The sequence below is a fragment of the Euwallacea similis genome, chromosome 11 (assembly GCF_039881205.1).
Source record: "Euwallacea similis isolate ESF13 chromosome 11, ESF131.1, whole genome shotgun sequence".
Taxonomy (NCBI): domain Eukaryota; kingdom Metazoa; phylum Arthropoda; class Insecta; order Coleoptera; family Curculionidae; genus Euwallacea; species Euwallacea similis.
The window spans coordinates 5,391,640-5,417,310 of record NC_089619.1 but is presented as its reverse complement, the minus strand read 5'-3'; the positions used below and the strand labels follow the sequence as shown (position 1 = coordinate 5,417,310).

Sequence of the window (25,671 nt, the reverse complement as noted above, 5' to 3'; positions counted from 1 at the left end):
TATTTCGTTTGTAATATGCGTCTCATTATTCTTGTAATGTAATATACTATTTAAAGTTCGATCAGGGTGTTTGAAGTGGTTAAAGGAAGCTTTCTGTCTTTACAACTCAGACGTTTTTTTTCTGTAAAAACACCCAAAAAAATAATTTACCTTACTGCCCCTATGTAGACGATGAAACTGACTCATTTTCTATTATTAATTTATTTCAATTTCTATTACTTTTTTACATATCCAACCAAATTATACTTCATTTGAATCACTAACGATTACATGTATGCGCAGATTTTCTTAATAACACTCGTCTTTGAATAAAATGTCATTATGGGTATTTCAAAAATGGATACAATTTTCGTGGGAATTGGGAGGTTAGTAAAGCAACCGTTATTATTCAGTGACAATTTTAATTTTTAGGATATCTGCTTATAAAAATGTAACACTAACTTTAGCTAAACGTTCTTTTGGCTACGTAAGCGTTTGAAAATAAATACACTTTATTCATACCTATCACTTTTTGTGTTTGTTTTTGAGTTTTCCTCTATGTTTATGTACAATTTAACCGAATTTTTCCGCTGCAGAAGGACCTCCTAGCAAGTTAATAGCATCACCATATTACATAATAACGCTCAATATGTGAATCTCTTATGAAGAGTACTTTGGAGTATTATCTATTTCAAACAGTGTTTAGCTGTCAAAAGCGATAATATCGTGATTAACGAGGCTAGCAAGCAAACGTAAAAATTCTTGCTAACCTAATTACTGTAAGCCTATTTAATACATTTTATACAGTTACTTGATCCATTCATGCAACACACTTTGAAATGAGTGCCAAATAATTAATGTTCTGCTAATTTTCTCTGAAGGATTTTGTTCCAGTTGAATTGATGAAATGTGGACACAGCATTTGTTAGACGCTTGATTTCTACGGAAATAATCCTTTGGACAAAGTTACCAGTACTTTGGGCTATTTGGCCTTAAGAGTAAGAGAGGAAAATAAGTTCTGAATCCAGGTTACTTAGATCGGATCGGGTTAATTTTCAATGTAATTAACACATTCAGCGCCAGACCGAATTTTTAGACACCTATCAAGGGGCTGCCTAACGAAGTGGCTAACAGTTGCCATTGTTTATCGTGGTCCCATGGAAGTACTTTTAACCAGAGAACCACAGTAGACACGTTTAACCGATAAAAATGACAGGTTGAAGGGATTATTTCAAAATAGAGGACATGAGATTGAGTGATAAAAAACTGCACATTTGAGCGATCTGTAACAACTTCATGACTTTACTGTAGTCCGCTATGATCCTGTAGTATAAAATAAATAATAGAGTGATTGAATAGATCTATTTATTAGAAATAGTTTAAGTTGGGAATTTTTAGCATTTACAAAGACGTAAGAAAAAACGCTAGAAATTCCAAACTAAAATAATAGTATATTATACCATAAAGGCTGTGAAGTGCATATTATGGTGACTCAAACATTACGTTTAAATCCCGAAGTGCGCAGCGTGGAGGGATCTAGAACGTAAGAGTCATAAACATTTCACATTCGTAATGTATACACGATTTTTTCCACTATTAGATGCAACTAGATTTCATAAAATTACAACAAACTTACCTGAATTAAGTAAGAATAAATTAAATTCAAAACATAAAAAGTCAACGCGTTTTGAATCATAATATCAATGGTGACATTTTATTTGACATTAATTTCCATAGCAACCATAATTAAAGCGATAATGGACTAATGGCGATATTGCGGCCGATTAATCCGCTAAGTAATTAGCGATATAGGTGCCACTACTAATATTATTGAAATATTTTAGACAACAGCGCGGGGAATCGAATTATACAGTATTCCAATACTCAATAATGGGGTATTTTATATTTAGTAAAGGAAAAAACTAATTATTGAGTTGAAAGAGTCACCATAAGAATAACGTTATACGATAATTTTTTCACAGCTTAACAAGCACACACAGTTACTTGTCGTCACCGGGGCTGTCATACGCTAAGAGTCGTATTTTCCATATAGTTTAAAAACGTCGCTCCGACAAAACATTTGTAGAGGCTCAATTCAATGAAAAGCTGAGGTAGTTGTCGGGTCTCATTACTGGCAGTCGAGATAGACAGTTTTTTGTCGGCCCATGCACAACCACATTTGCTAACCATCATCTAGAACGGGAACTGGTATTCCCTCCAATGGAACTTGTATTATCTTGGTATGCATAGGTATTGTTAGCAGGCGATACGTTTTTTATCTTTGCTGCACCATCTGTCTACTTATTATGCTTTTAAGTTGAAGTTTAGTTTTCTATTAATTAGCGTGACTAGAGAGACTGAGCTGAATTGAGTAACAAATGGCAGCCACCTGTGGCTAAGGTCAAACATTTAAAGTTAACATGGAACGTGGCTGCATAAACAAAATCACGACTTGATAGGAAAAGTAAAATGGCATATACTTAACCTGAAAAATGAATGCGATATGGGTATTTTAAAATCTAGTGTTAAAATAGCTTTTCAGTGAAAAATAGATGTCCAAAGATACTTACAGGGTCATTTCTATTCGATCCGAAATTACGTTGAAGTCAGTTTTTTACCTAAAATATCAAAACACGTCAATTTTTCTTGATTTTTATATTCACCTAGATGGGTGATCATAAACGTATATGCACTTTCTTATAAATCTTAACGGCACATCTGGAACCTTTTACCTTTAATTCAGGAACTGGTTTTGGGATTCTAAAAGAAATGTTGTTTACAAAGTTATTGGTGTATAAAAGAGCGTCCGCAGTAATATTTTCAGCACTCAATATTTGCATCTGTAACTTTGAAAACTAATAAATTGTCCACAAAATATAGCAAATCTAGTTGTCACCAAATTAGAGCTCAATATAAATACGACTACTTTATAAATGATACGTCCTTGAGGCCACAAACGGCTGTGTGTGTAAAATGCCTTTTATCTACAGTTTGAATTCGTGTGACTTGGCAAAACAAAATATTAGCAGACACCGGTGTCTACCATGGCGCTTAATGTGTTAATTAACAAATAGGCGCAATAGCGCGTTATTCGCCATCTTCGTCCGGTAACAACTCGTCAAGGGAAGTTAAAAAAAACTCATTATATTGGCAACAAACCGCCCATTCAAAAATTTACCAATTTTGAGGTTTAGGTATTCGAAATCAAGGTTTTTTTTATACACAAATAAAACTTTAGTTTTAACAATGATATAACGAATGTTACGAAATAGATTAACGTGTAACACCCCGGAATCACTTTCAATGTCTGGATATAACACAAAGAACAAACTTGAACTCCAACGGTGAATTAATCATTAACGATTTGTCTCTTCAGTTCGCCTGAAAAGAACAAATAAGAACGCTCTAAAACACAATGACCGCAATTTTTCCCTAAAAAAACCTCAACTTCTTCGAGGTCTACCTCCGATGATGCCGATCCCGGTAATTAGATTTTTCCGCATCTGTCCATTCAGGATCGTTCGGGTCCTCCTCATCGTCCTCGTCCTCTTCTTCCATGAGGTTCTCTTCGTAATCGTCCATCATGGCATCTTCTCCTGCATTCAAATTAAATCCTATAACACAAACAGCTCATATAAGAAACCGAGATTTCATAATACACCGATTTCCCCCGTAAACTGATCTAAGGAACACTCAATTTGTTACACGCTTTATAGTCGGATTATTCTTAGCTTTAGTTGCCAAAAACCTCAGTAGGTCACGTATAGAATTCAGTATGTCTCGATTTACGCTTAAATATGCATTGAAAACGGCTCATTCAAGTAATACAAAGACAAAATTAATAGAATTTGATAAAATGCTATAATGAAACGTACCAACTGCAGATTCAGTGGATTCGCTGTCTGCCGAATCTTGCAGTTCATTTTTAACATGCAAATCGCTATCGATACCGGTGTCCTGAGCCCGGTAGTTGGTCTTCACTTCGCGGTTCGCTTCGGGCATTTCCCGCACCATTGACTCAAAATCTGGGTCTGCCAAGGGAAAGGTTCGAGCATCGTACGGTGGTTGCTGAAAAAAAAAACATAAAATACACCGCAAAAAACAGGTTTTGGTTTGGGTTCAAAATGCAATTAAACTTTGTCAACCAGGCTCGATACTTTTGAAAAAGTTAGGTCAGTTTGGGTTACTCCACAATAAAAAGGCCAAGTGACATAAGTGCGTTTCGTTTCGGCTAATAAAACTCGACAAAAACAAACTCAGATCTGTTCAGTGATTATCCTTGAAGATTACATCAAAATTAGCAATGGCCTAAATGAAGTTTTTTTTAAAAACAAGGAACAAAAACGAACCTCGACATAGTCAATCTGAGGCACACCCTCTTCTTTAATATCCCTGAACCGCGACTGCGACACCGTCCGTCGCCTCACAACCGCGATCGATGGCAACAGCTCTTCGGTTCCGGGCGTGGCTGGTGGTGAACCCATCAACAAAGGTTCAGGCCCAGCACTTTTGGAACCGTCGTGCCGTGGGCTTGCCGGATCGGGCGTGTTAGCGCCCGACGATTCGGCGAGGCTGTCGTGCCGCTTGTGGGAACGCTGTCTGCCGTAGCCGGGAGGGAACTTCATATAGCTGAGAAAACGTTTCTTCTCCTCGAGTTCGGAGCGGTCATGCCGGGCCTGCACCGCCTCCTCCGTTACATCTTCCGTCTATATCAATCACCAATTAACAACGAATAGCTATTTATATAACGAGATACGAAAATTAATGATCTTGTATAACGTGTAGATACGCATTATTGTTATTAAATGGCTTGAAAAAAATATCGCGGATTTTGATTGTTAAAGAAACGAGATTTCAGACTGGTTTACTATGAGCATGCGGCAAATTGGCTCTACCACAAATATTTTCAAGCTGAAAGAGAAACATTTTTGCGCACATGTGCGGAAAAAGTTTTACCGTGCGTAAATCAAAGTGTTAGATACAAAAAATAATGATTACAACTACTAGTACTGTTATTACAATAGTAAACATATCCAATGAAGATATTAATTAATTATAATTTAAAACGGCCACTCTTTTTAACATTTTAATTGAAAGGGAGCCATTCTATTTTCGTTTTTGAAGGTATTAAAATTCAAAATCATATTTAGTGATCATGAGAATCAGCCAATATATATGAAATTTTCAAGTTTATACAAAGCAAAAATTGTATTTTCCAGGAAATTTTTATCTCATCTGGCACGTTATTTGCCAAAGTTAGGAAAATCACATTTAAATAGAAAGCACTCACATCACTATCCTCGTTGAGGGTGCTCACACTTCCATTATTTTTCTCGACTTTAATTGTCACCATCTCGTCCTCTGCTAACCTCCACCTGCAAGACATATATTATCGTTAGAACGAGTTAAACTTAATAAAATCCAGGCAAGTTACTTTGGCGTTAAGATTTCTTTGTACTGCAACTTTTCCACCCTGGTGGTGGCTGCCACGCTATACGGTATCACAATATTGTCAATGTCGTAGGAACCCACTCGGCTACTGCGGCTGTTTTGCTTGAAGCCGGATATAGACTAAAAAGAATTTTCGATTGTTACTAAACAATTCTCTCCAATAACATGAAGATAATACAGGCAAAATTATCAAAAAAAGGTCTACCTGCATCTGAAGCAGCGGTGACCCTCCTGGGGAGTGGTAGGACGCAGGCCCAGCTTGGAGCTGCGCCATATGTCTGCCCCGGCCCATGGTGGCTTCCACTTCCGCGTCATCCGACCCGATCGCATCGAAATCTTGACTAGGCCGTTTATTATATTTGGGCGGCCGTCCAACCTTGCGTCCGCGCAGCTTCTTCTTGATCTCTAAATGTAAAAAATAAAAAACCATCAACAAATATTCCTCTTTCAATCATCTCAAACACGTACTTTCTGATAAGGCAGACACGGTGCTGGGTTTCAACCGATTGTACTTCTTCCTATGTTCGAGTTTCTGGCTTCGATGTTCGTAGGGCCGTGTACCTTCCCCTCGGTCGGGTTTTTGAAGTACCTTCATGGTCTTCATTTTCAGACTGCGTTGCTGCCATTCGTTCATCTTCATTACGGCTTCAAGGTGCAAAGTTTGAGAGGTATCTACAGTCAAAAAATTGTTCAGTCTCAGATAACAATCTTTGAAGATAATTCAAACCTTCGGAAGAAGAGAGAACCGGATGAAATCCCGGATCGAGCAGAGCCACTTTCTCGGCCTTACCCAGAGTGTCGGGCGAATCACGCGGATGAGTGGGGTCTGTCCGGAAAGTGCACAGCGCGCAGACCGTTTTCGAAGCGACGCATGAACATCGTACCGTGCTAGGACGAGCCGCTTTTTTCGAGACTGCATAAAGACCCGCGACCTAATATTAATTAAAAAACACACTAAAATCAATGCTGAAAAAAGCATTTTATAATAATTACTTGCAAAAGCCGCCTCTTTGTAAAACTACCTAAAGGCCTGGTCCTGGCGCAAGACTCATTGTCTTGCCCTTTTCCCGCCTGGGCACCTGGTAATTGCCCGAGATATCCGTTTAAGGCAGTCGATACGTTTGTACTATCCAAAGGTGAAGCTCCGTAATCTAAATCAAAAACTATACCTTCTAAATAAACACACAAAAATGAAAATGTACTGGATTTACCGTGATGTCCGGCGATTTCAGACTGAGATAATACAGGCTGTGGCTTGAGAGCGACGTTCTCCAGGCGAACTGGACTTTTGGAGGAGCGCACCTGTTGGTACAAATCCGCGTGCTGCCTAATTCGGTATTCGAGATCTGAGATTTGAGACTGGACCCATGTCCAACGCGCCGCAATTGCCGCGCGATCCACTGAATACTTCCAAAGAGCCCGTTTTTGTCTGTGAAAATTATGAAAAAGATAGAGAAGGTACTATCAAGGTCAAGCAAACAACGTAATTTAATGAAATTCACGAGTAAATAAAATATTTTTGATGCAAACAAGGCTTCACTAACTACTCAAAAATTACTATTTATATAACCCGTTAAGATATGCATAGTTCTGTCATAAGTTATTGAAAAAAGCATTTCTAGTAAGCTTCGTAACTGATCCAAACTCAATGATAAATTATCGCATGACGTCACTTAAATGTGATTTTTAAAATTTTCAAAACTGCGAACAAATGCCGGTTTTATAGCGACCTCATTCAGACGTCAGTTTTTTCGAACTTCACACAATTTTGAATTAGGTAATTCAACTCTCTGATACTTACATACTGAGAAACTGCTGATGAGGATTGTTGTAGCTTTGCAATTCGTCACAACTTTCCCCTCCTGAGCTGCTCTCTGTAGCCTCACTATCCAATTCTTCTTGGACGATTTGTAGCTGAGACCGCAGCTGATCACTGACCTTCCTTAACTCCTCCTTATGCAGGTTGGACCACTGTGGTATGTTTACCTGTCCGCTGGTACTGTTACGAAACAAAGAAGCCTCTATGGACCCAGACCCGAAGTATTTAGGAACATTCCTCTGTCGCGCAGCTGTGTTTGCCTGCAACACTTTCGCGGTTTCCAGTTTTCTGCTCAGAGCTTTCGCTGAAGAAGAAGTTAGAGGTGTTAATACAGAGTCTCCGAACGAAGTTCCAAAAGCTCTTATCGAATCTGCCGGCTCTTTCGGTTTTTTGATCAGTCGGTGAACCTGCTCAAACACGCCCACTACTTCTCCACTGATGTGCTGGCCCATGAGGCGGGCCTGTAGTTTGTAGCAGCGCCGCCTAAGGAAATCCAACCTCCTCTCCACCCTGTAATGTTTAGTTTGCAAGTCAGAGAGCAGGGCTCCTGCTTGAGTTTCCTTTATTTTCTGAGCCGTCTCCAGCTCGTCTGGTTGATCGTCCATCGAAATATTCATCATATTATCTACTTGTTCCAAAAGTTCCTTTTCAATGTTCATATCAAACACTTCAGTAAGATCACTCGATGAGGTATTTAGTTGATCACTGCCCTCTATGGACTTAATAACTTGTTGCATGATGTCATCTGCATTAAAATAGTGATTTAGTGCATTTATTAGGTAATAATTAGTGAATAAAAGTAAAATTTAATCAAACAAAATTAAGATTTTAGATCAGTCATTTATTTTATTACAAATATTTCATTTCAAATAAAATGAAAATAATGTTTTAAAAACCATCTATTCCCTGGATATTTTTGCAAATGAAATTACTAAGTACTATTCATTCAATTGTATGACAAAAGTTATGACATGCAGTTTTTGTTTTTAATCTGTTCCATGAAATTCTTGTCAACCAATTTCTTAAACACCCCGAACACACGTAATTTTATTTTTATTTGATTTAATCTGTTTCATCCTTATTACAAAATCGCAGTTTTTTAGAAACGGACGATTTCTCAAAACATTAATAAAAATAAAAGAAAAGTGTGAAATTAAAATTTTTCTATAATTGTTATATCTTAATTGTAAATTACATCTCAAAGTTCAAAAAAATAGATTTTCAAAATTTGGTTGTTCTATATTAATGCATTGCTGAAATACAAATTTTTAAAATAAAAATAATATATTTTCTGAAGCCAACATCTCAGCTATGGTAGGCATAAGAAATGTCATATGAAAAATTGATATCCTTTATACATAATATCACAAAAAAAAAAGGGGTGAAGCTATAACTCAGTTATTTATGAACGGATTTTGATGAACTAAAAACCAAATAAAATTATATTTTTCAGACTATTAAGTAATGTTAAAGTTGATTTTTTTAACTCAACTTTTTTTGCTTCTAGAGTTAACTTCAAAATTTCAAATAGAACTCCATATTAGCATACTACGCTTAGTAATATAGTAATTTTTTACATTATTTGATAGAAAATATTTTTCTGAATTTAATGTTGTATAACAAGTTGATGTTAAAACAATTTTTAAATGAAACATGAGTTATGTAACAATCAGTATCGTCATAGGGCCATCTGCGTTATTCTGAGGTCATCTGCATTTCATTCCATCTCATCCTATTGTATCATCTTGTACAAAGATGCCTGGCACCATGGATAAGGGGCACCCATATGATACACAAGGAGAAGGGACAAGATAAAGCCGCCCTTAACTATTGGAATCACATTATTCTTCCTAATAATATTCTGTGAACAGTTAAGTTGCAAGTTAATTGTTACATAACTCAGCATGTCCAAATTTAGGATACAGATGGCTACATAACTCATTTTTTTCAATTGTTTTAACATTAACTTGTCATACTTCATTAAATTCAGAAAAAAAATTTTCTATCAAAAAGTGTAAAAAAAATTTTTTTTTATTCTATTTGAAATTCTGAAATTGACACCTGAAGCAGAAGTTAAGTTAGAGAAAATCAACTTTGATGTTACTTAATAGTTTGAAATTTTTTTGTTTTTTGGCTTTTAGTTCATCAAAATCCATTCATAAATAACTGAGTTATAGCTTCACCCATATTTTTCAGACATCCTGTATGTACCTGTTTTGTGTGCATTATTCATTTAGAGTTCTGTTTTAAGTATTGTACAAATAGCAGAAAGGTAAAGTAAAAGATCAATTGGTGAGTGATACCTTCACTGAGGATTTCCCAATAAAGTAAAAATACTATGACTCACTAACATGTGCATATTATGATGTCAAATGCACATATCAGCTAGTTTTCTCATTTATTTCATGGACATGAGGAAGTACATATAAGAATACATGAAGAATTGCTCTGAATGTCAATATTATAAATGGTGATCTGTTTCTCACACCGACTTTTAATCAAAGATTTGAAAGCCACTCTGTTGCCTTATTTGGTCCCTTGCCAGCCAATTTACTTGACCAACAATGGAAAAAATGTGCCTGCACTGGTAATGGGATTGTAGTATAATTTGTATCCCACATTATGTAACATGTTTCTTAATATTTTGAAATAAAACAAAATCTCATACCCCTTCTTTTCTATTCAGAAGCAAATATGGTGCTAAGAAAAAATAGTAATCTAAAATTGAGACTGGTAATACCATTTAGAAGTGTCTCTAGACTATGGACTAACAACTAGCCCAGTGTTGGTATTGTCATGTACACTGTTAAATGTCAAAAAACAGGTTAAAAAGTGCCTCTTCCTTAGGCTTGGCTCACAAAGAAATTTTTTATTATTTCAAAAAGACACATTCAGCACATATTTGTAGTTTCTGAGGGATATTAAAATTTAATGCATATGTTAATAACTGATCTCATCACACCACACCCAGATACAAGGATACAGAGCTTCACTTTCTTTTACAATAATAATAATAATAATAAGCATAAATCATTATTTGTTCAATAAACATCAGGGATCTTAGCATCCTGAACAGTTAAGTTAAAAAAAAGTCTTTGAGACCCAGAATTGATATAAAATTCACAAATTAAAAAAAATATATAAAGGAAATAAACCATATTTATATCAGGAGCTTAAAGCCTCTCAGATTCATCTTCTTGATTGCAATTAGAAGTCGAGTAAAGAGAGTAATGATGACAACTATACAGCTCTTATGAGTTAATGTAAGCCTGTGTCCTGGTTTGATAATATTATTGTTATTTTAAGTGTTGAAATCATGAAAGTTTTTATACCTAATTATGCACTTATAATAAAAATATTGTTTAATATCCTGGTATATGCCTTTAAAGTCCTTAGACCTAAAATATTATTACTGATTATAGTAATAAAAAAAAGTTTTAACATCAAATTATGGGTTAATCATAAATCAGATTTTATTGTTTTTCAGTAGTTACTTCTTCCCATATTCTCAAAATTTCATTTTTTAATATATTTTTTAAAGGTAAGTAGGGTGGGGGGTTTTATTAACTTTTTTAAAACCCATATATAGACATTTTGATAACAAAAATTCTAAAATCTCTCAAAAATAAATGTGGCATAATTGAATATCACATAATTCTTAAATTATTAAATTGAAGATAGTTAACCCAGTGTATAAAAAAACTCTTAACAATCCTGCCATAGAGAAAATGAACTGCCGAATTTCACAATTTCAAAAAATACAGGATATCCTATTTGAAAACCAAAACTTAAGATTTGCAACAAGTAAAATGTGAAGAACCTGAAGGGGATCTAATAAAATGTAAACAAGTCTGGAAACATTCAAGAAGATTCTACAAGATTTTCCAGGAGAGGCAATCTTTTCTTCCAAATATTGGTTCATGAATAGCTATTTAAAATGATCTTCCTGGTAAAGTTAATGCTGCTTTGATCTGTTACTCTTAAAGGACAATAAAATTTGCTAGCTAACAATAATTTGACCTAAGTGATAGTATATCCTACTTGTGGTAACTTAATCAACAGGATAATTATTTTTATAAAAAGGATGAACATAGAATCTTGGTGAATTGAATCACCAATGTTTTCATTTTTACAGTAATTATTTTCTTGATAAAATGACCAGAATATTTATATTGATAGAGTGGTTTAGAGCACAATGATTAATCTGATGATAACTTTATCAAGCTAGTTTTCATAGAAATCAAAAATGCAACCAATATCCAGACTTCATTTCAATGGGAATTAGCTCATAATTAACACTGACCTTAAGTTAATAATTTGATTTTAGAGAAAGTGATAAAAATGTTTGGACATAGGCAACCGAAATTTTAATGTAAATTTGTGAATCCCATTCAAGTTAGTTTGGGTGGACTATGACATAAAAAATGCAAGATATAATTTGGAAATACCATGAAAATGAAATTTAAAATAGATATCACATATGTTTTAAACCTCTTTCAACAGTAACACTTACCCTCCAGGTTGTTGCCAAACAACTGATCAGCATCACTTGAGTTTCTAATCCTATTTACATTTAACAGAGTCTTTGGGAGGCCCATTTTGTCGCCTTGGTCGCCCATAGAGGTGGAGCCCAAATTCATGATTGTCCCAGGCAAAGTCTTATCCGAGGCACTGTTAAACTCAGTGAGGAAACTATCGAGTTGATTGTTCTTCGACGAGTAACCCACTGAACTTAGACTATCCAAATTAGTGCTCAAATCATCAGTGTTTAAGGGGCTGGCCGGATCACTACACTTGGTCGCAACTGTCTTTGGGTATTTGTTTGTTTCAAAACTATTTACTGGCGATGCGGGCTCCAAGTGACTTTTGGGTGGTACACCCTCGAATTTCTGCCCTTGGACGCTGTCCGTTAACGCGGGGGCCATGACATCCGCATGGGGCCTTCTCACCGAGGCTGTACGCAATCCCATTCATCCAGTTTTGTCCTGGGGACGTTGCATCTCACGGCGGAAAGTCCGGACTGTCGCCTGGACAGGACGCCCAGTCTGGTGGCGCGATAACGCGTAATTGAACCAGTTGTTATTTAAAGACCGGTAGGAGTCGCTTGCCGGCGAATTGGGTTCCGAAAACATACAAATTACGTGCGGCGGAAATGGGAATCCTTATCCATGGGATGATTAGGAGGATGGGCAAATTGATTTTCTAGCAGAGCATTTTGGTTCGAGACCTAACCGGGAACGTTTCAAGACGGTGTTTTAAACGGAACACTCCCACGTGACGAGGCGAAGCTTACGAAACGCGGAATCGTTATTGGGGAGCACCGAGGCCGAGCACAAATACACATACAAAAAACATTGCACCACTTTCAGCACTATTACGGGACGATGGACCTGCGGAACGGAATTTCGTCCTCTAAGCAGTATTGAGCTGATTTTATCCACGGGAAACAGGCCTACGCCTTTCGCGTGCTTTTTAATCAACAACAATGGCGACTTTCGTTGTTAAAACAGACGAACAACGCGCCCGTCCATTTGCTGGCTTTTTACAACGAAGGTATGGGGAATGGGCCGAGCGGCGCGCGACGATCTCTTGATTTTCATACAGAGCAAACGCAATTTGCTTCTCTCGCCGCCTTTTTCCGGGGGAACTTTACGTTGCGTCTTGCGTCCTTCGAATTGTTTAACGCTTGTTTTTTTTTTAGACGTTCAATAGCGCTTTTCTGTGGTTTTTTGTAATTTCTGCAAGAAAAATTGAGATAAATTAAAATGGTGGCACATTACGAAATGCCTGAGTAGCGCCATCTACATCCATACATGACTAATAACCACATTGCTTATAGTTGTCAAACTAGTCAAACATCAGTCCCTGTTACTTATAAAATGGCGGGGCGTTTAAAAACAATAACAATTAAAGTTAAATCTCCATGAAATTCTTTAAATATGTCCATATTTATTTGTACATAAAAACGGGGCCCATACTCCTAATACTTTCAGCGCTCTTCTCATTAACATCTAATGCATGACACAGGTTAAAAATACTTTCTCAAAAAAATAGCAAAAACATTTTTCCTGTCATGTTGCTGACCCCTAATTGTAGCTCTATTTAGCTTTATAATTAATTTTTAATATAATTGTAAATAATAAATTAAATTATAAAATCGTAAAAAACATCTTACTTTTTCTCCCTTTCCAAGTGCTTACAAGGACTGTCTTATTAACCCCATACTCCAGGGTATTTCTTAAACACCACTTATTAAACAAATTAAACATATTAAAGCCTGCAAATTTAGGATTAAAAAAAAATTCTGATTTTATTAATAATTAATTAACTGAAAAGCACTGTTTTTTGTTTGATCAAAAAATAGACATAAGAATAATACAATACGGACAATAGCCTTCAGTACAGAGAAATGTTAACAAAATCTAGTTGAAACGCGTCATAGAGTATGCAAATATTAAATAAAAAAATTTTGTGACATTATATAATTCTGTTATGAATTTTAAAATGCGGTATGATTATCCATTAATATCAACCTTCAACATAGATCAGCATAAAAATACCATTAATGACCAAAAAAATTTAATCATTTTTGATTATGGCATGCATGCCGTATGACGTATTTCCTGACATATAGCTTTTGCTTGGATCAGTGACCAATCAGCTGATATGGAGATTTTTGTGGTTATACTATGTATAATAGACTTTTTCCATTTCTAAAAATCTTTGGATAACTCTTAAAACTTCATTAAAATACTCAAAAATTTTCCAAAAATTTAAAATAATTTGTCGTTGAAAACATGTCCAACAGTAATGACTTAGACCCCCATCTTGTGAAGTGTATAGGGCTTCTATATGAGAGCAGGAGCCTACGGAAAGGTGATCCAGTCCCTTTGCAATATATTTTAGAAGAAGCCATATTTCAAAAGACTGGCATAGTGAAAGATTATACTGACTTTTTTCAAAGCCAACTACCTCCTAGGGAGAGTGAAGAACCTATCTTAACCAACACAATTTGTGATGATAAAGGTAGGAATTTAATAACTAATTATTGTTAGTAAATGGGGTTATAATCTGCTTCAAATTTGAAGCAGGATTTCAATTAAGAGTAGGACTGGAGTTTACCATATTATGCACTATTTTTGAAAACTCAGTCAAGCATAATTTTCTTTTTTTCTAATATAGCAAATGATTCAGACAATGACTTAGAACTAGACCTCTTCAAAGATGACCTCAGTTGTGTTGTTTGCAATAAAATGGATGTTGGTGTGCGGAACAGACTTTTAGAATGTCGGGATTGTCATGCTTTGTATCATCAAGAGTGCCACAAGCCTGTCGTCAATGAGGAAAGTGTTATGGACAGTTGGATTTGCTCAAATTGCAGAGGCATCAGGCAGGAGAAGAATTGTGGTAAGATTTAGCAGTGTTTAAATTTAAATATTTTGTTGCAGTACTAAGAAGCTGAAAACATCAGAAAAAGACTATGGATCTTCTTCAAAAGGTTCCAAATCTGAGAGTCATAGGCATGCCCATAAGTCAAGGTAAGAAGTTTTTTAAAGAGATTTTAAGCTTATTTGAAAAAATTTAGTGAAAAACACAAATCCAGCAGTAAATCATCTTCATCGAGTGCATCTAAATCCAGCAGCATCTCATCTCCTAGTCACTCTTCAAGGTAAAATACAGCTTAGTGTTCCATATAGCAGTTTTTGCTAGATTACACCTTGCAGGTCTGATAAGGAGAAATCCAGCAAAAGCAGCAAAAGCTCTTCATCTAAATACTATTCAGAGAAAAGAAAGCATGACTGACGTTCAGTTCACGAGCGTCCACATCGCACTCTCAAGTTGAGAATTAAATGCTCAGGTGTAGAATTAGTGAAGGAAGTCAATTCTTAAAATGTATTTCTATTATTAATATCTTAAAAAATCTAATTTGAAGCAGGTATAAATCCCGCAGTTTCGGCAAAGCATGATGACTTGACAAAACAGCACCTCGTTTCTATTTACTGATTTTCATTTTTGCATTAGACAAATTTATAGGTCAATAATTTTTAATTAAATAATTCGGCAGTAGTGTGTAAATGTTATTTATATTCGTCAGGATATGATTTTTTGTCTTTTACAGGGAAGTTAATACATTTCTAAATTTTTTATTTATTCATTTATCATTATTTCCCTCTAAGTAATTGCAGCTAAAATTGTGTTTTTAAATTTTCCTACTATACATTATTTTTTAAGTTTAATGGTTGTAAGCGAGTAATTACTAGTTACTCATCTTATACCAATTATATGATAATTTTGTGCACTGGAAGAAAATTTGTGTCGAGTGCATATGCCCTCCTAAGCGCTACAATTACCCTGTTAAAAACTTGAAATAAATGTGACTGCTTAGGATACATTCAAAAAAAATTCCCGAATTAGGCGATTGCAATGGGTTCTAAAATGGGCTCTCTCTCTTCTGCCCAGGCTGCCCAATCGCGGTCTTGAGTGGCGTATTGATCGTCGATTTTCGGCTCAATAAAATTATCATTTTCGGCGAATGAGGATATCTGAAACAAGAGATGATTTTTCACACTATAACAAAGCTTTCAAAAACCCAAAACTGCATTCGTGACCATCACCACTAAAAACCAAAAAAAAAGTTTAATATTCATACCGATTGTGTGTATGGTCTTTGGAATGCTGGAAAGTGGTTCAATTTAATATAATAGATACGAATAATTTGATAATAAACTCACAGCTATTGGCTTTAATGGGAAATCCACTCTTTGAGCAGGGGTGAAAGGTGGATTGGTGACGGTTACTAGTTTGGAATGGGGAAGATATCCATCTTTGTAGGCTGTTACTTTGTAAGTCCCAGGAGTGAGAAGTCTATAGTAATCTCCGTCGTAGACTAAAAGCAATCTAAACTTCCGTAATCCAAAGACATTTAAAAATTACCTGAAGTGATATCATGTTTGATTTCACTAGAATGCCCCCCAGTAATATTAGTCACGTGAATTATGGCGTTGCTTACAGGATGCTTTGAGTCCACATTATACACGATACCCTTGATTCCAATATGACTCTATAATCGTGCTTTAAGCTCATATAAATGACGAATTTATAAATTATTAATGACCTGCCAAATGTAGTTAATCAGAGATTTCCTGTTACGTTCCCACTCAGATTTCAAATCCTCCGCAGGCGGGTATTTATCACAACCCAATTCCAGAGTGAGCTCAAAATCGTTACTTGAAAGATAGTTGAAATCTTGCATGCCTAAATGGGGCAAAAACCATGTAGATACTGAAGAAATCGTATTTTCTGATTGGAATTTATTACCTCCTTGTAAACTGTACCATTGCGCACCATTGGTGATGCCCCCTTGCTTGGAAAATTGAGATTCCGTGTTGCCACAGCCTTTCCTGTGTTGGTTGGCCATGTCTGCGTGATTGGTTGAATATGATAGGGCTAGGTACCTTAAAAGTGATTTTTATGTGTAGAGAAATTTAATTTCATATGAGTATTGAGACCTGAAAGTTTCATCATCGGGGGTGGCAGTGTATTCATCAGTTTGAGATCCGGTGCGGCTCTCGTCATAAGGGTAGTTCGCCACCAAATCTCCCCCATGCAAATTGGCACTCAAAACAAAAGGAATTTGCATTATCAAGCGGATTACAGCTTTGGTTTCCGGTTGAAGCTGCAATTTAATTCTTAATTATTATCATCAATGCGTGGAATACCAGAAATAATTACAGGGTCGTTTAATCTTGTCACTTGCTCGAGTAAATGGTTGTTTCGATCCACATTTTCTTCCTCGTTTTCAAAGACAATTTTATCCAAATCTGGGAAATTCCGGTTTAAGTCTATGGAATTGTTGTTAGTTCTTCCAGTTAAATAATCTCTCCCCCCCTAGAAGTGACAGTTATGTGTTGATTTTTTATATTTTGCCTTCACAATAATGATTCATACAGTGTCTGTAGCCAGTTGCCATCCATCTGGATTCATGCTGGGCATTAAATGGATCCTAGTGTTCTGGATGAGAGATTTGATTTTCAGATCACCATTGAAATATTCGTCGCAAAGATAATCTGCCAATTGAAGCAGAAGCTCTCTACCCAGAACTTCATTCCCATGCATATTTGCTATATACTTAAATTCAGGCTTTACTACAAAGTAGCTTAATTAAAATCCTAGAAGATAATTTATCCTGTCGATTTTAGATTAAGCTAATGTTGCACTTAATAATGGTAGTCATCAATCATTTGCCTCCAAATAATTATTTCACGAGCATATTGAAATTAAGTGTTTGTTCTGTATCGACGGCTTCTGTAATTTAACATACTTACGCACTTCATGACGCCCAGGTTGGGTAGAAAATTCGATCAAATACAACGGAGTACCCAGTACTGAAGGCTCATTCAATGCATACACTCTTGTAATGTTTTTGCATTTGATGTTTACATCCCTAAAACCACACATAAGCCTTTGCTGTTACGCAACTATCTCATACCTTAGAATGTGGAAAAGTTCCTGGTTGTCATGGTGTTTAGGCTCGAAACCTTGGACAGCAGATGAGACAATACACATCCAAAACATGAAGATGATTTTTAACATTTTGTTAGTATTTTTAAAGGGCCAAAACAGCTGTTTTGGGATGAAACACTTTGCGAAGAGAAGAGCGGTATCGAACTGGATATCTCATCGAGCCGGCGCTGTGGAGGGCGTCTGGAAATCAGAGATTAGACTAGATTCGACGTCATCATGCCCATAATATGTCTCTGTTTGTTTCAAGGGTTTCCAGGAGTGGGAAGAAGGGTTTTTTTAATATGAATTAAAACCTCGCTATGCGCAACGTCAGCGTTCCAATGACGTCGCTCTAGTTATGGATTTCCAGAGAAGCTGAGTATATTTTTTTGTTTGAAAATAATAATTATTGTGTGTCGATGATATTCACGTGTTCTCTATCATTGAGCTTCGCAGATTAATTGAGGTTTCTTTAGAGGGTTGGTTCAGGTCTTACCTGCCAGTAGCGCGGAATGCTGTTATAAGTGCACGGTTTTCGTGGCAATTATAGGAATTTTAAACGAGGAACTGCGAACTGGCTGGAATGCAGGCCGCAAACATGCAAATCGTTACAAGGAAAACATTTCGCATGGAATATCACTGTCATTTCAACTAGAGTATCACCTTATCATGCGAGATACGTCCCTAAATTTATGCTTGAAATTATTCATTAAAACAACCTTAAAAAGATAAATTTTACAGGGGATATATACATATAGAAAACGAAAGTGGGAATGTCTAATAATTCCACGTAGCAGGATTATGTTTTCAATCCCAATTTTTATTATATGTATAAACCACCCAGTATATTTTCTAATTTTTAAAATATTGTAATCAATAAGTTTAATGTTTTTACTAAGAGAATTTTTTAGTCAATATATCTATCCCTTACCATTTTTAAGTTTTTACACTTAATATATTAGACAGTAAGCACTTAAAATGTAAATTAACAGAACAGCCTGTATATTTTTCAGTATTGCAAATCTACCAATAAGTATATTATGACTTTGTTGTTATGTTTCTGTTTTTTTAAGTAATTTAACCATCAAGTCTGTGCCCCTGCTTGTATTTGCCAAGCAGTGGCGGCCCAATCATCATTGGATGATTGAGACTTGGAAACGTTTAATGAGTCACAACGATACGAGCACGCCATTGGGCGTCACTAAAGCCCATTGGTCGCATTTTATGGTCTCCACTGTGGTCTCCACCACCACCTCGTATGTCTTCTAAATGGGCTAAATATATCCAAATCACATGTCTCGAAAATTTGCTGCATTCGATGGGTAACCGGCCTCTTCAGCCGACTTTTCACATATAAAATTATATACAGAGGTATATATAGAACGCCCAGTATAAACATTTCATGCCGACGCTTCTTTGTTTGTTCACTCCTGCAAGAATTGCTGTTCGTAATACGCGATAATTTTTAGTGAGTTTTGTCTGTGTTCATTAAGCGCTGAGAATGTGCAATTTAAGTCTGGCCGATGACGGCCTGAAGAAGAACGGAGGTAAATACTGCAATCAGAAATTTCTTTATTATTTTGCCGCTGAAAGTTACTTTTAACTGAAGTTGATTTTTAATGAAAAGCTCCTGAAGTTAGAAAATTTTTGAATTCACCCTCTGCTATTTTTGATTTAAATATGGCATTGGCGTATGGATGGCGCCACCATTAGTACTTGTTTCATGCGTAAAAAATTATATATTTGAGGAAATTTTGCTACATCATGTATTGATAGAGTAATTTTTCTATAACATCATGGTAACAGTATACTACAAAAACCTTTACTTTGTAGCCCTCTTTGGCAACCGCGTAAACTTGCCAATTTTGACGCGTTTTCCTGCCGGCAGCACCCCGTTTCTGCAGTAGTAGTAAGAGGGGTGCAGCGTACGAGGGTGGCAGCTTTTGTCTCCGCGCCCCTTCCGTAGCGTGCGCCCCTGAATCCGCCGATCAATTTTCTCAATAGCGTCTCCAAATACGAGTGAGAGTGCCGGGTAATTTTACCTTTTGGGAAGCCGGAATAAAGGGTAGTTTTTTGAGGGGTGTGTGTGTCTAGAAAAAAAGGTTTTTACGGGAGTCAACTCTAGTTTCGGCGGTGAGGAAAGGATCGTCCCTTGTTGGGCGAGGTGAGCTTTACCGTAGATTGAGGAAAAAAGGACTTTAATGCGGATGATAGTACTTTAGCTGACGTCATTGCAGTTTTTCCATTAACGGGGTGCAATAAATTATCGAAATGCCTCTTTGAAAACAAATACTACATTTGGCGGTCAGCCAATAAAACCAAGAATAAATGTATCTAACCATACATATGAATGAGCATATAAAACGCATAAATAATGGACAATAATTTGTTCGTTGGATAAGTATCACAGGCGTTATAATATTTTCTATATTTTAGCAATGGAAGAAGTTCTACTAGAGGGAAAAAATTTTAGATTGGTTGAAGAATCCGAGCTTCCAGAAATCATAGAATTTCTCGGTAACTACTTACCCGATTCCATTAAGGTAAGTTCATCAATAAAAGAATAAGACACTAATAATAGCATGTAATAATAATTTTTCTTCACCATTATATCAACATTAATTCTTATTTACCAAATTACGAACACTATAATAAACATGTCTCACGTATTTGAGCGGAGTTCAAAGCGGATTGTTCAGATTTTTAAAATTTTGTTTGGAATAATACCTTGTACGCAGATGGGAATTCAGGCAGAGGTGGAATTGCACATTATTGTTAGTTAAAACTGAGGATAACATTAATCTTTTACAAAAGTCTCTTATTAAATAAACATGGATAAACACTTGGTAACCTATATTTGAACAAACGGTCAACCCTGGACACATAACAAAAAACTAAATGTTAACAAATACCATTCAGATTAATCGCCAACACAGATGATAAAATTTTAAAAACCACGTGCATAGTAATGACACACCATCACTTACCTCAAATCAATCTTTGGAAACCATGATCTGACATACGTTTTAAAAATTATCATTCCCCAATAATCGAGACGAGCAATTTTCAGAAAATGTCACATATTTTATATACTCAATGGCATATAGTTTAGTTTTGTTAATTTTGAGCTTTTAAATAATTTTTTTTTATAATAAAATAATGAAAAAATCAAACACTAACAAATACCATTTACAGTAATCAACAGCATACAAAATAAAATTTGGAAAAATTAGATATAACGATAAGATACCAATGACTTATCTCAAAATCAACCTTTTGGAATGCTGACTTGACTGTCATTTTTCAGCGATTGAAAAGAAGAATTTCCGAATGTTTCTCACATTTTAGATATTCACTTTTCATACATTTTAGTTAACAGTTAATTTTCGTTTTTTAAATAATTTTTTCTAGGTTCTGAAGGCGGTGAAAGATTTGTCACTAAAAAGTTAACAAGGATGTTCATCCATTATTAAAGGGTAAATATTATCTTTATTTAGTTTTAACCGAGACTAGTGTGCAACTCTACGGATCTAATAACCCTTACTGATCTGTGAGGCGTTATTCTTAAAAATAAAAAATTTTGAAAATGTTGATATTAAAATTAATATAATGAGTAAATTTGATTAAATATTGATGCTTGGTAGCGCTCGAGACAAAACTTTAACGCATTGTAACAGAAATTTTACTTAAATTTAATTTGAGTTTCATCCAGGTTTGCTACTCGCTCATCGTGCGACTTCGAAGACCCGAACACAAATGACACGATATTTCCCCCAATATTATTAAATCAAATCAAATCAAATTTTAAAAGTTCGATTTTTAACTGTATTCAGCCAAGCTTAATCTCCTGTAAACACTCATTATGTTTCTATGAAATTAACCTTAATCTCTGCACAAACTTTTCCAAATTTTGTCCACATTTTCACTGAAAATTTAATATTTTTCATATGCGAAACGAGAGGAAACTCGGAGACGTCATTAATACTGGTAACCGACACATTATTGTTTTCCAAAACCTTTTTAATGAAAAGCGTAATTCTCGTATGGCGAATTTTGGTAAAAGCACGTATTGATTTGTCTGAACTGCCAATTATTTAACCTTTTTATTTAACCTAATTAACCTTTTAAAATGATGTCTTGTCATTCCTCAGCGATCGAGGAGAGGAATCTCAAAATGTTTCACATATTTTAGATATTCACTTTCCTTACATTTCAGTTAACTGTAAATTTTCATTTTCCTACTCATTTTTTGTAGGTCCTGAAGACGACGGCAGATGTGTCATCGAAACGTTGCCAAGAGTTTTCCCTGTGTCTGAGGCGCTTTTCCAAATAAAATAAAAGAAAAAAAATTATACCATCAGTTTTTAACAGTTAATTTAATATTTCATTCGTAAATTACATTCGCCTTGTTTATAATTATTCAACTCACTTTATTAATAATTATCATTCACCACAAAAGTTTATTCTTATAGTTTTCTGGGCTGAATGTAGATCGCGCGAGCGTTATTCATTCGAATTTAATGCATAAATGGTTGTATTCCAACTAAAAAAGCCGCCCTTAATCAAATTTTCTATGCATTTAAAATACTTTAATATACAAACGCGGAAAAAAGATTTTCTAGTGTATTGTTGCATTTGACCTTAAACTCCATCGGCCTTGAAATTAATTGCAATAGAAGTTCTGTACTCTTTGCCGTTATTTTGTGAACAACAACGACCGTTTAACCGGCGGCTAAACATGCGAACTTAACAAGTTCCAATTTTAAATGCAAATTTGTGCAATTTAGCCTGATGTTTATAAATATAAAACAGCTTATAGACCTGGAAAACTACCCGCATACAGCTTTCGTGATTAAACCTATGTTTCGTCTATACGAAAAAGCATTGTTTTTCTGCTTTGCTGCTGTCAATATTTGCTTGATAAATGGGAATGAAACTGATGGAAGCGAATGGAAGAATGAAGTTTTTTGTATATTGGAAAAATTAATTAAAATCCCGCAAATATGTAGCCAGACAGTCGCCTGTGCTTAACTTTCAAGGCTTCTACACGCCTATATTTTCTTACTGCAAATGTTTTGCAGTTTCATCAAACCTTGAAGACTTTCATAAACGACAGGGTGTGGGATTTCCACTTCTACGTAACGAAAAATTGGCCAGAGCAAGCTGTGATATTGCACTTTCCAGGAATGACTAGAACGGTAGCTTTCCAGTTTAAAGGGATTTCGAATTTATTCTTCGAATGTTGGTTTTCCAGCCCAATAACAAACTATACGAATCCTTCAGCGTCTTCTGTCCATGCGACCAGTTAGAAAACTTAGAGCTCTTGCAAACGGAAGACGTTCTCGTAGACTGGTCGCAACCCATATATTTAAATTTTACACATTCCAAGATTATGAACAAAATAGAGCAGTTTTACAATAAAATAGGTACCATTGAGCAGCTTTATGGAGATGTGTATGGACTGGTCGAGCCCCACTTGGAGGAAACTGAAAGCGAACTGTGAGCATTTTTTTGTCATTGTGAATTTTTTAGTTATTTTCGAATTAACAGAGTGATTGCGGAGCAGGCTGCATTGAGTCAGCTCAAAAAACAACACGCTCAAATGATTCACGATTTGTATCCTGCCAACCACATGGAGTGCATCGAAGTGTTTGAGAAACTAATCGAAAAACTGCCTTGCTTCGGCGTGTTTTCTGCTCAAGGTGCTGAGACATCTTTGAAAAGTCATTATTAAAATAAACTAGATATTTTCAGGCGACTTGGCAGCCTGGATGGTGCAATCCTACTACGGGGCTATGTTTTCCATGCAGACGAGACCCGAATATCGCCGAAAAGGATATGGAATTATTCTTGCGAAGCATCTCACCAAAATAGTATGTTAATTTAATTCAACTTTAATAATTTCAATGGTTTTCTTGAAGGTGACAGAACGCGGCTACCTCCCTTTCGTGGTGATCCGTCCAGAAAACGACGCCTCCAAAGGTCTATATACGAAGCTCGGGTTTAAAAAACACTTCCAGACCGTTAGGGCCATTTTGCGGCCCTATGAGGTGACCGGAGAGTCAGTGGGAGGCGGAGGGGGGCCTCAGGAGATGACTAACGGGGAGGACTGTGTCAAGGAGATGAATGGCGACGTGGAGGTTAAAGAAGACCAATAGATGCTTATTTTTCAGAGAGATTTGATTCTTCTATCTAGTAACAGGTCCATACTGCTTGCCTTGCCAATCAATAAATAAGCAGGATGTTGTTTGAGGTAGATGAGGAGATAGAAAATGCTCCTTGATTCTCCTTCTGCATGTCTTTTTGAGGCTCTCCCAGTTTGAGTTGATTTGATTGAAGTTGTTCATTGCGACGCAAATTAAAAAGTATTTTGAAATCTTTTCTTTTTATATTTATACAATATTTGCACACGACGGTTTCAATAAATTTCTCAAAAACTTTAATGTTAAAGATGTTGGGAAATATTGCATTTAAGCGGGCTTTAACCTTTTTAAAGAGCTGTGATTGAAATTACTTTTAGACTCTCTCGGAGATTACCAATAAGATTTTCAATGTTATTATATTACTGAAAATCGCAAATTAAGTACTTAATAGATGATCGATATCGCCAATTTATTGCCGTCAGATTTACATTTTTATATCATGTAGTCACTATTATTACGTATATTGAGTTTTATTTGCTGCCAAAAGGTACATTTTATACAGAGCGTTTGTAAAGTTACACATACATTAATTTTTTCTAAAGCTAGAAATTATTTTTTAAAATCCTTAAATGCTTTGATTTTGTTTCAAAAAAGTACTTTCTGTGACATCATTCGTATACAAAATATGACATCGATATATTTTTTTAATGACAACCCCTGATTTTTTTCCCAGAATCTGAAAGTATGTAATTTCTATTTTATGACTATGCAAAATTATTGGTACGTTACATAATAAAAATTTCGAGAAATAAAATTGAAAATTTGAAAATAAACTATTTAATTTAGAGTATAAAATCAAACGGATTGAGGTCTGGAGTTTTCGGCAGCCACTCAACGTACAAGGTCTTCAGATCTATCTATTTGGAAATATCTGATTAAGATTTTCACAAACAATGACTGAATAATGTGGTGAATCTCCATCTTGTTGAAATCATATGTTTGCGTTAATTATTCTTGAGTTGATGAGATATTCAGAAATAAATTTGTCACTACAGGAATTAATGAGTCACGCATTCAGGGGACTTATTTCGATTTACAACAAAAATATTCGCATTATGTTAACTTTTATGTAAGTATGTTAACAAATACAGTAGTTTATTTTGAAATGTTTAATTTCATTTTCTCTAAATTTTTGTTATTTAACACATTAATAATTTTCCATAGTTATGAAGTTGAAACAATATATTTTCACATTTCCTGAAAAAAATTCGAAATTTGTTATTAAAAAAAAAGATCGATGACAGTCATATTTGTTTATCGTCAAGTGACATCACTGATACAAATGATGTCAAATAAAGTATTTCGTTAAAACAAAATTTACGTATCCGAGGTTTTTTTGAAAAATCTCATTTTTCCGAAAAAATTAATTTATGCGTGATTTTACGAATACCCTGTATATGAAACTAGTAAGAAAATAATTGTGTTTAGAAGCTTCTAGTTAATATTGCTAATCTTCCGTGGTAATTATTTCGAAAGACTTAAGTAAGACTTGTTTGGAAGTGTTTATTAATCCATCTTTGAAAGTAGGTAAGTGTCGACTTCATTCCACCTAGACGGCCTCCAATAAGAGCAACAAACGGAAATTAGTTTCTTGCAAGTAGGGCTGTGAGAATTATTTATTATAATGTACGTAGAGCACATTTTGGCGGCAAAATCCTACAAAATTGTACTAAACATATAGAATATAGAATCTCTTGAAATTTGTTAAGTTAAAGA

At 35.4% G+C, this 25,671-nt stretch overlaps 4 protein-coding genes across 8 annotated transcripts; 2 read left to right on the top strand and 2 right to left on the bottom strand.

Annotated features, from left to right (window-relative positions):
* Positions 1-381: 381 nt before the first annotated feature.
* On the bottom strand, positions 382-13,612 carry nsl1 (non-specific lethal 1). 3 transcript variants are annotated; one of them, XM_066395378.1, is made up of 13 exons: positions 13,425-13,612; positions 11,763-12,987; positions 7,232-7,994; positions 6,642-6,859; positions 6,424-6,581; positions 6,158-6,362; positions 5,899-6,102; positions 5,636-5,835; positions 5,414-5,550; positions 5,270-5,354; positions 4,329-4,685; positions 3,855-4,047; positions 382-3,593 (listed from the first exon to the last, which is right to left on the bottom strand). In XM_066395378.1, exons 2-13 carry the CDS (start codon positions 12,217-12,219, stop codon positions 3,439-3,441), a joined length of 3,132 nt encoding a protein of 1,043 aa, XP_066251475.1. In that variant the 5' UTR covers positions 12,220-12,987; positions 13,425-13,612; the 3' UTR covers positions 382-3,438. The 3 variants fall into 3 exon arrangements, with proteins under 3 accessions (XP_066251475.1, XP_066251474.1, XP_066251476.1); XM_066395377.1 differs by lacking the exon at positions 13,425-13,612 and having other exon boundaries at positions 11,763-13,109; XM_066395379.1 differs by lacking the exon at positions 13,425-13,612 and having other exon boundaries at positions 382-3,575; positions 11,763-13,106.
* Positions 13,613-14,007: 395 nt separating this feature from the next.
* Positions 14,008-15,399, top strand: LOC136412054 (integrator complex subunit 12-like). Its single transcript, XM_066394926.1, has 5 exons — positions 14,008-14,275; positions 14,432-14,639; positions 14,698-14,787; positions 14,835-14,918; positions 14,974-15,399. The coding sequence occupies exons 1-5, from the start codon at positions 14,047-14,049 to the stop codon at positions 15,050-15,052; spliced, it is 690 nt and encodes a 229-aa protein (XP_066251023.1). The 5' UTR covers positions 14,008-14,046; the 3' UTR covers positions 15,053-15,399.
* A 42-nt stretch (positions 15,400-15,441) lies between these two features.
* LOC136412053 (carboxypeptidase E-like) lies at positions 15,442-18,367 on the bottom strand. Of its 3 annotated transcripts, XM_066394924.1 has the most exons (12): positions 18,249-18,367; positions 17,739-17,953; positions 17,575-17,693; positions 17,198-17,394; positions 16,982-17,137; positions 16,759-16,925; positions 16,568-16,704; positions 16,365-16,504; positions 16,184-16,310; positions 15,982-16,136; positions 15,900-15,925; positions 15,442-15,792 (listed from the first exon to the last, which is right to left on the bottom strand). In XM_066394924.1, exons 2-12 carry the CDS (start codon positions 17,840-17,842, stop codon positions 15,681-15,683), a joined length of 1,440 nt encoding a protein of 479 aa, XP_066251021.1. In that variant the 5' UTR covers positions 17,843-17,953; positions 18,249-18,367; the 3' UTR covers positions 15,442-15,680. The 3 variants fall into 3 exon arrangements, with proteins under 3 accessions (XP_066251021.1, XP_066251020.1, XP_066251022.1); XM_066394923.1 differs by lacking the exon at positions 18,249-18,367 and having other exon boundaries at positions 17,739-18,081; XM_066394925.1 differs by lacking the exons at positions 15,900-15,925; positions 18,249-18,367 and having other exon boundaries at positions 17,739-18,076.
* A 582-nt stretch (positions 18,368-18,949) lies between these two features.
* On the top strand, positions 18,950-24,128 carry LOC136412331 (uncharacterized). Its single transcript, XM_066395372.1, has 7 exons — positions 18,950-19,299; positions 20,189-20,295; positions 22,834-22,950; positions 23,007-23,251; positions 23,303-23,454; positions 23,507-23,625; positions 23,674-24,128. The coding sequence occupies exons 1-7, from the start codon at positions 19,254-19,256 to the stop codon at positions 23,908-23,910; spliced, it is 1,023 nt and encodes a 340-aa protein (XP_066251469.1). The 5' UTR covers positions 18,950-19,253; the 3' UTR covers positions 23,911-24,128.
* Positions 24,129-25,671: the final 1,543 nt, after the last annotated feature.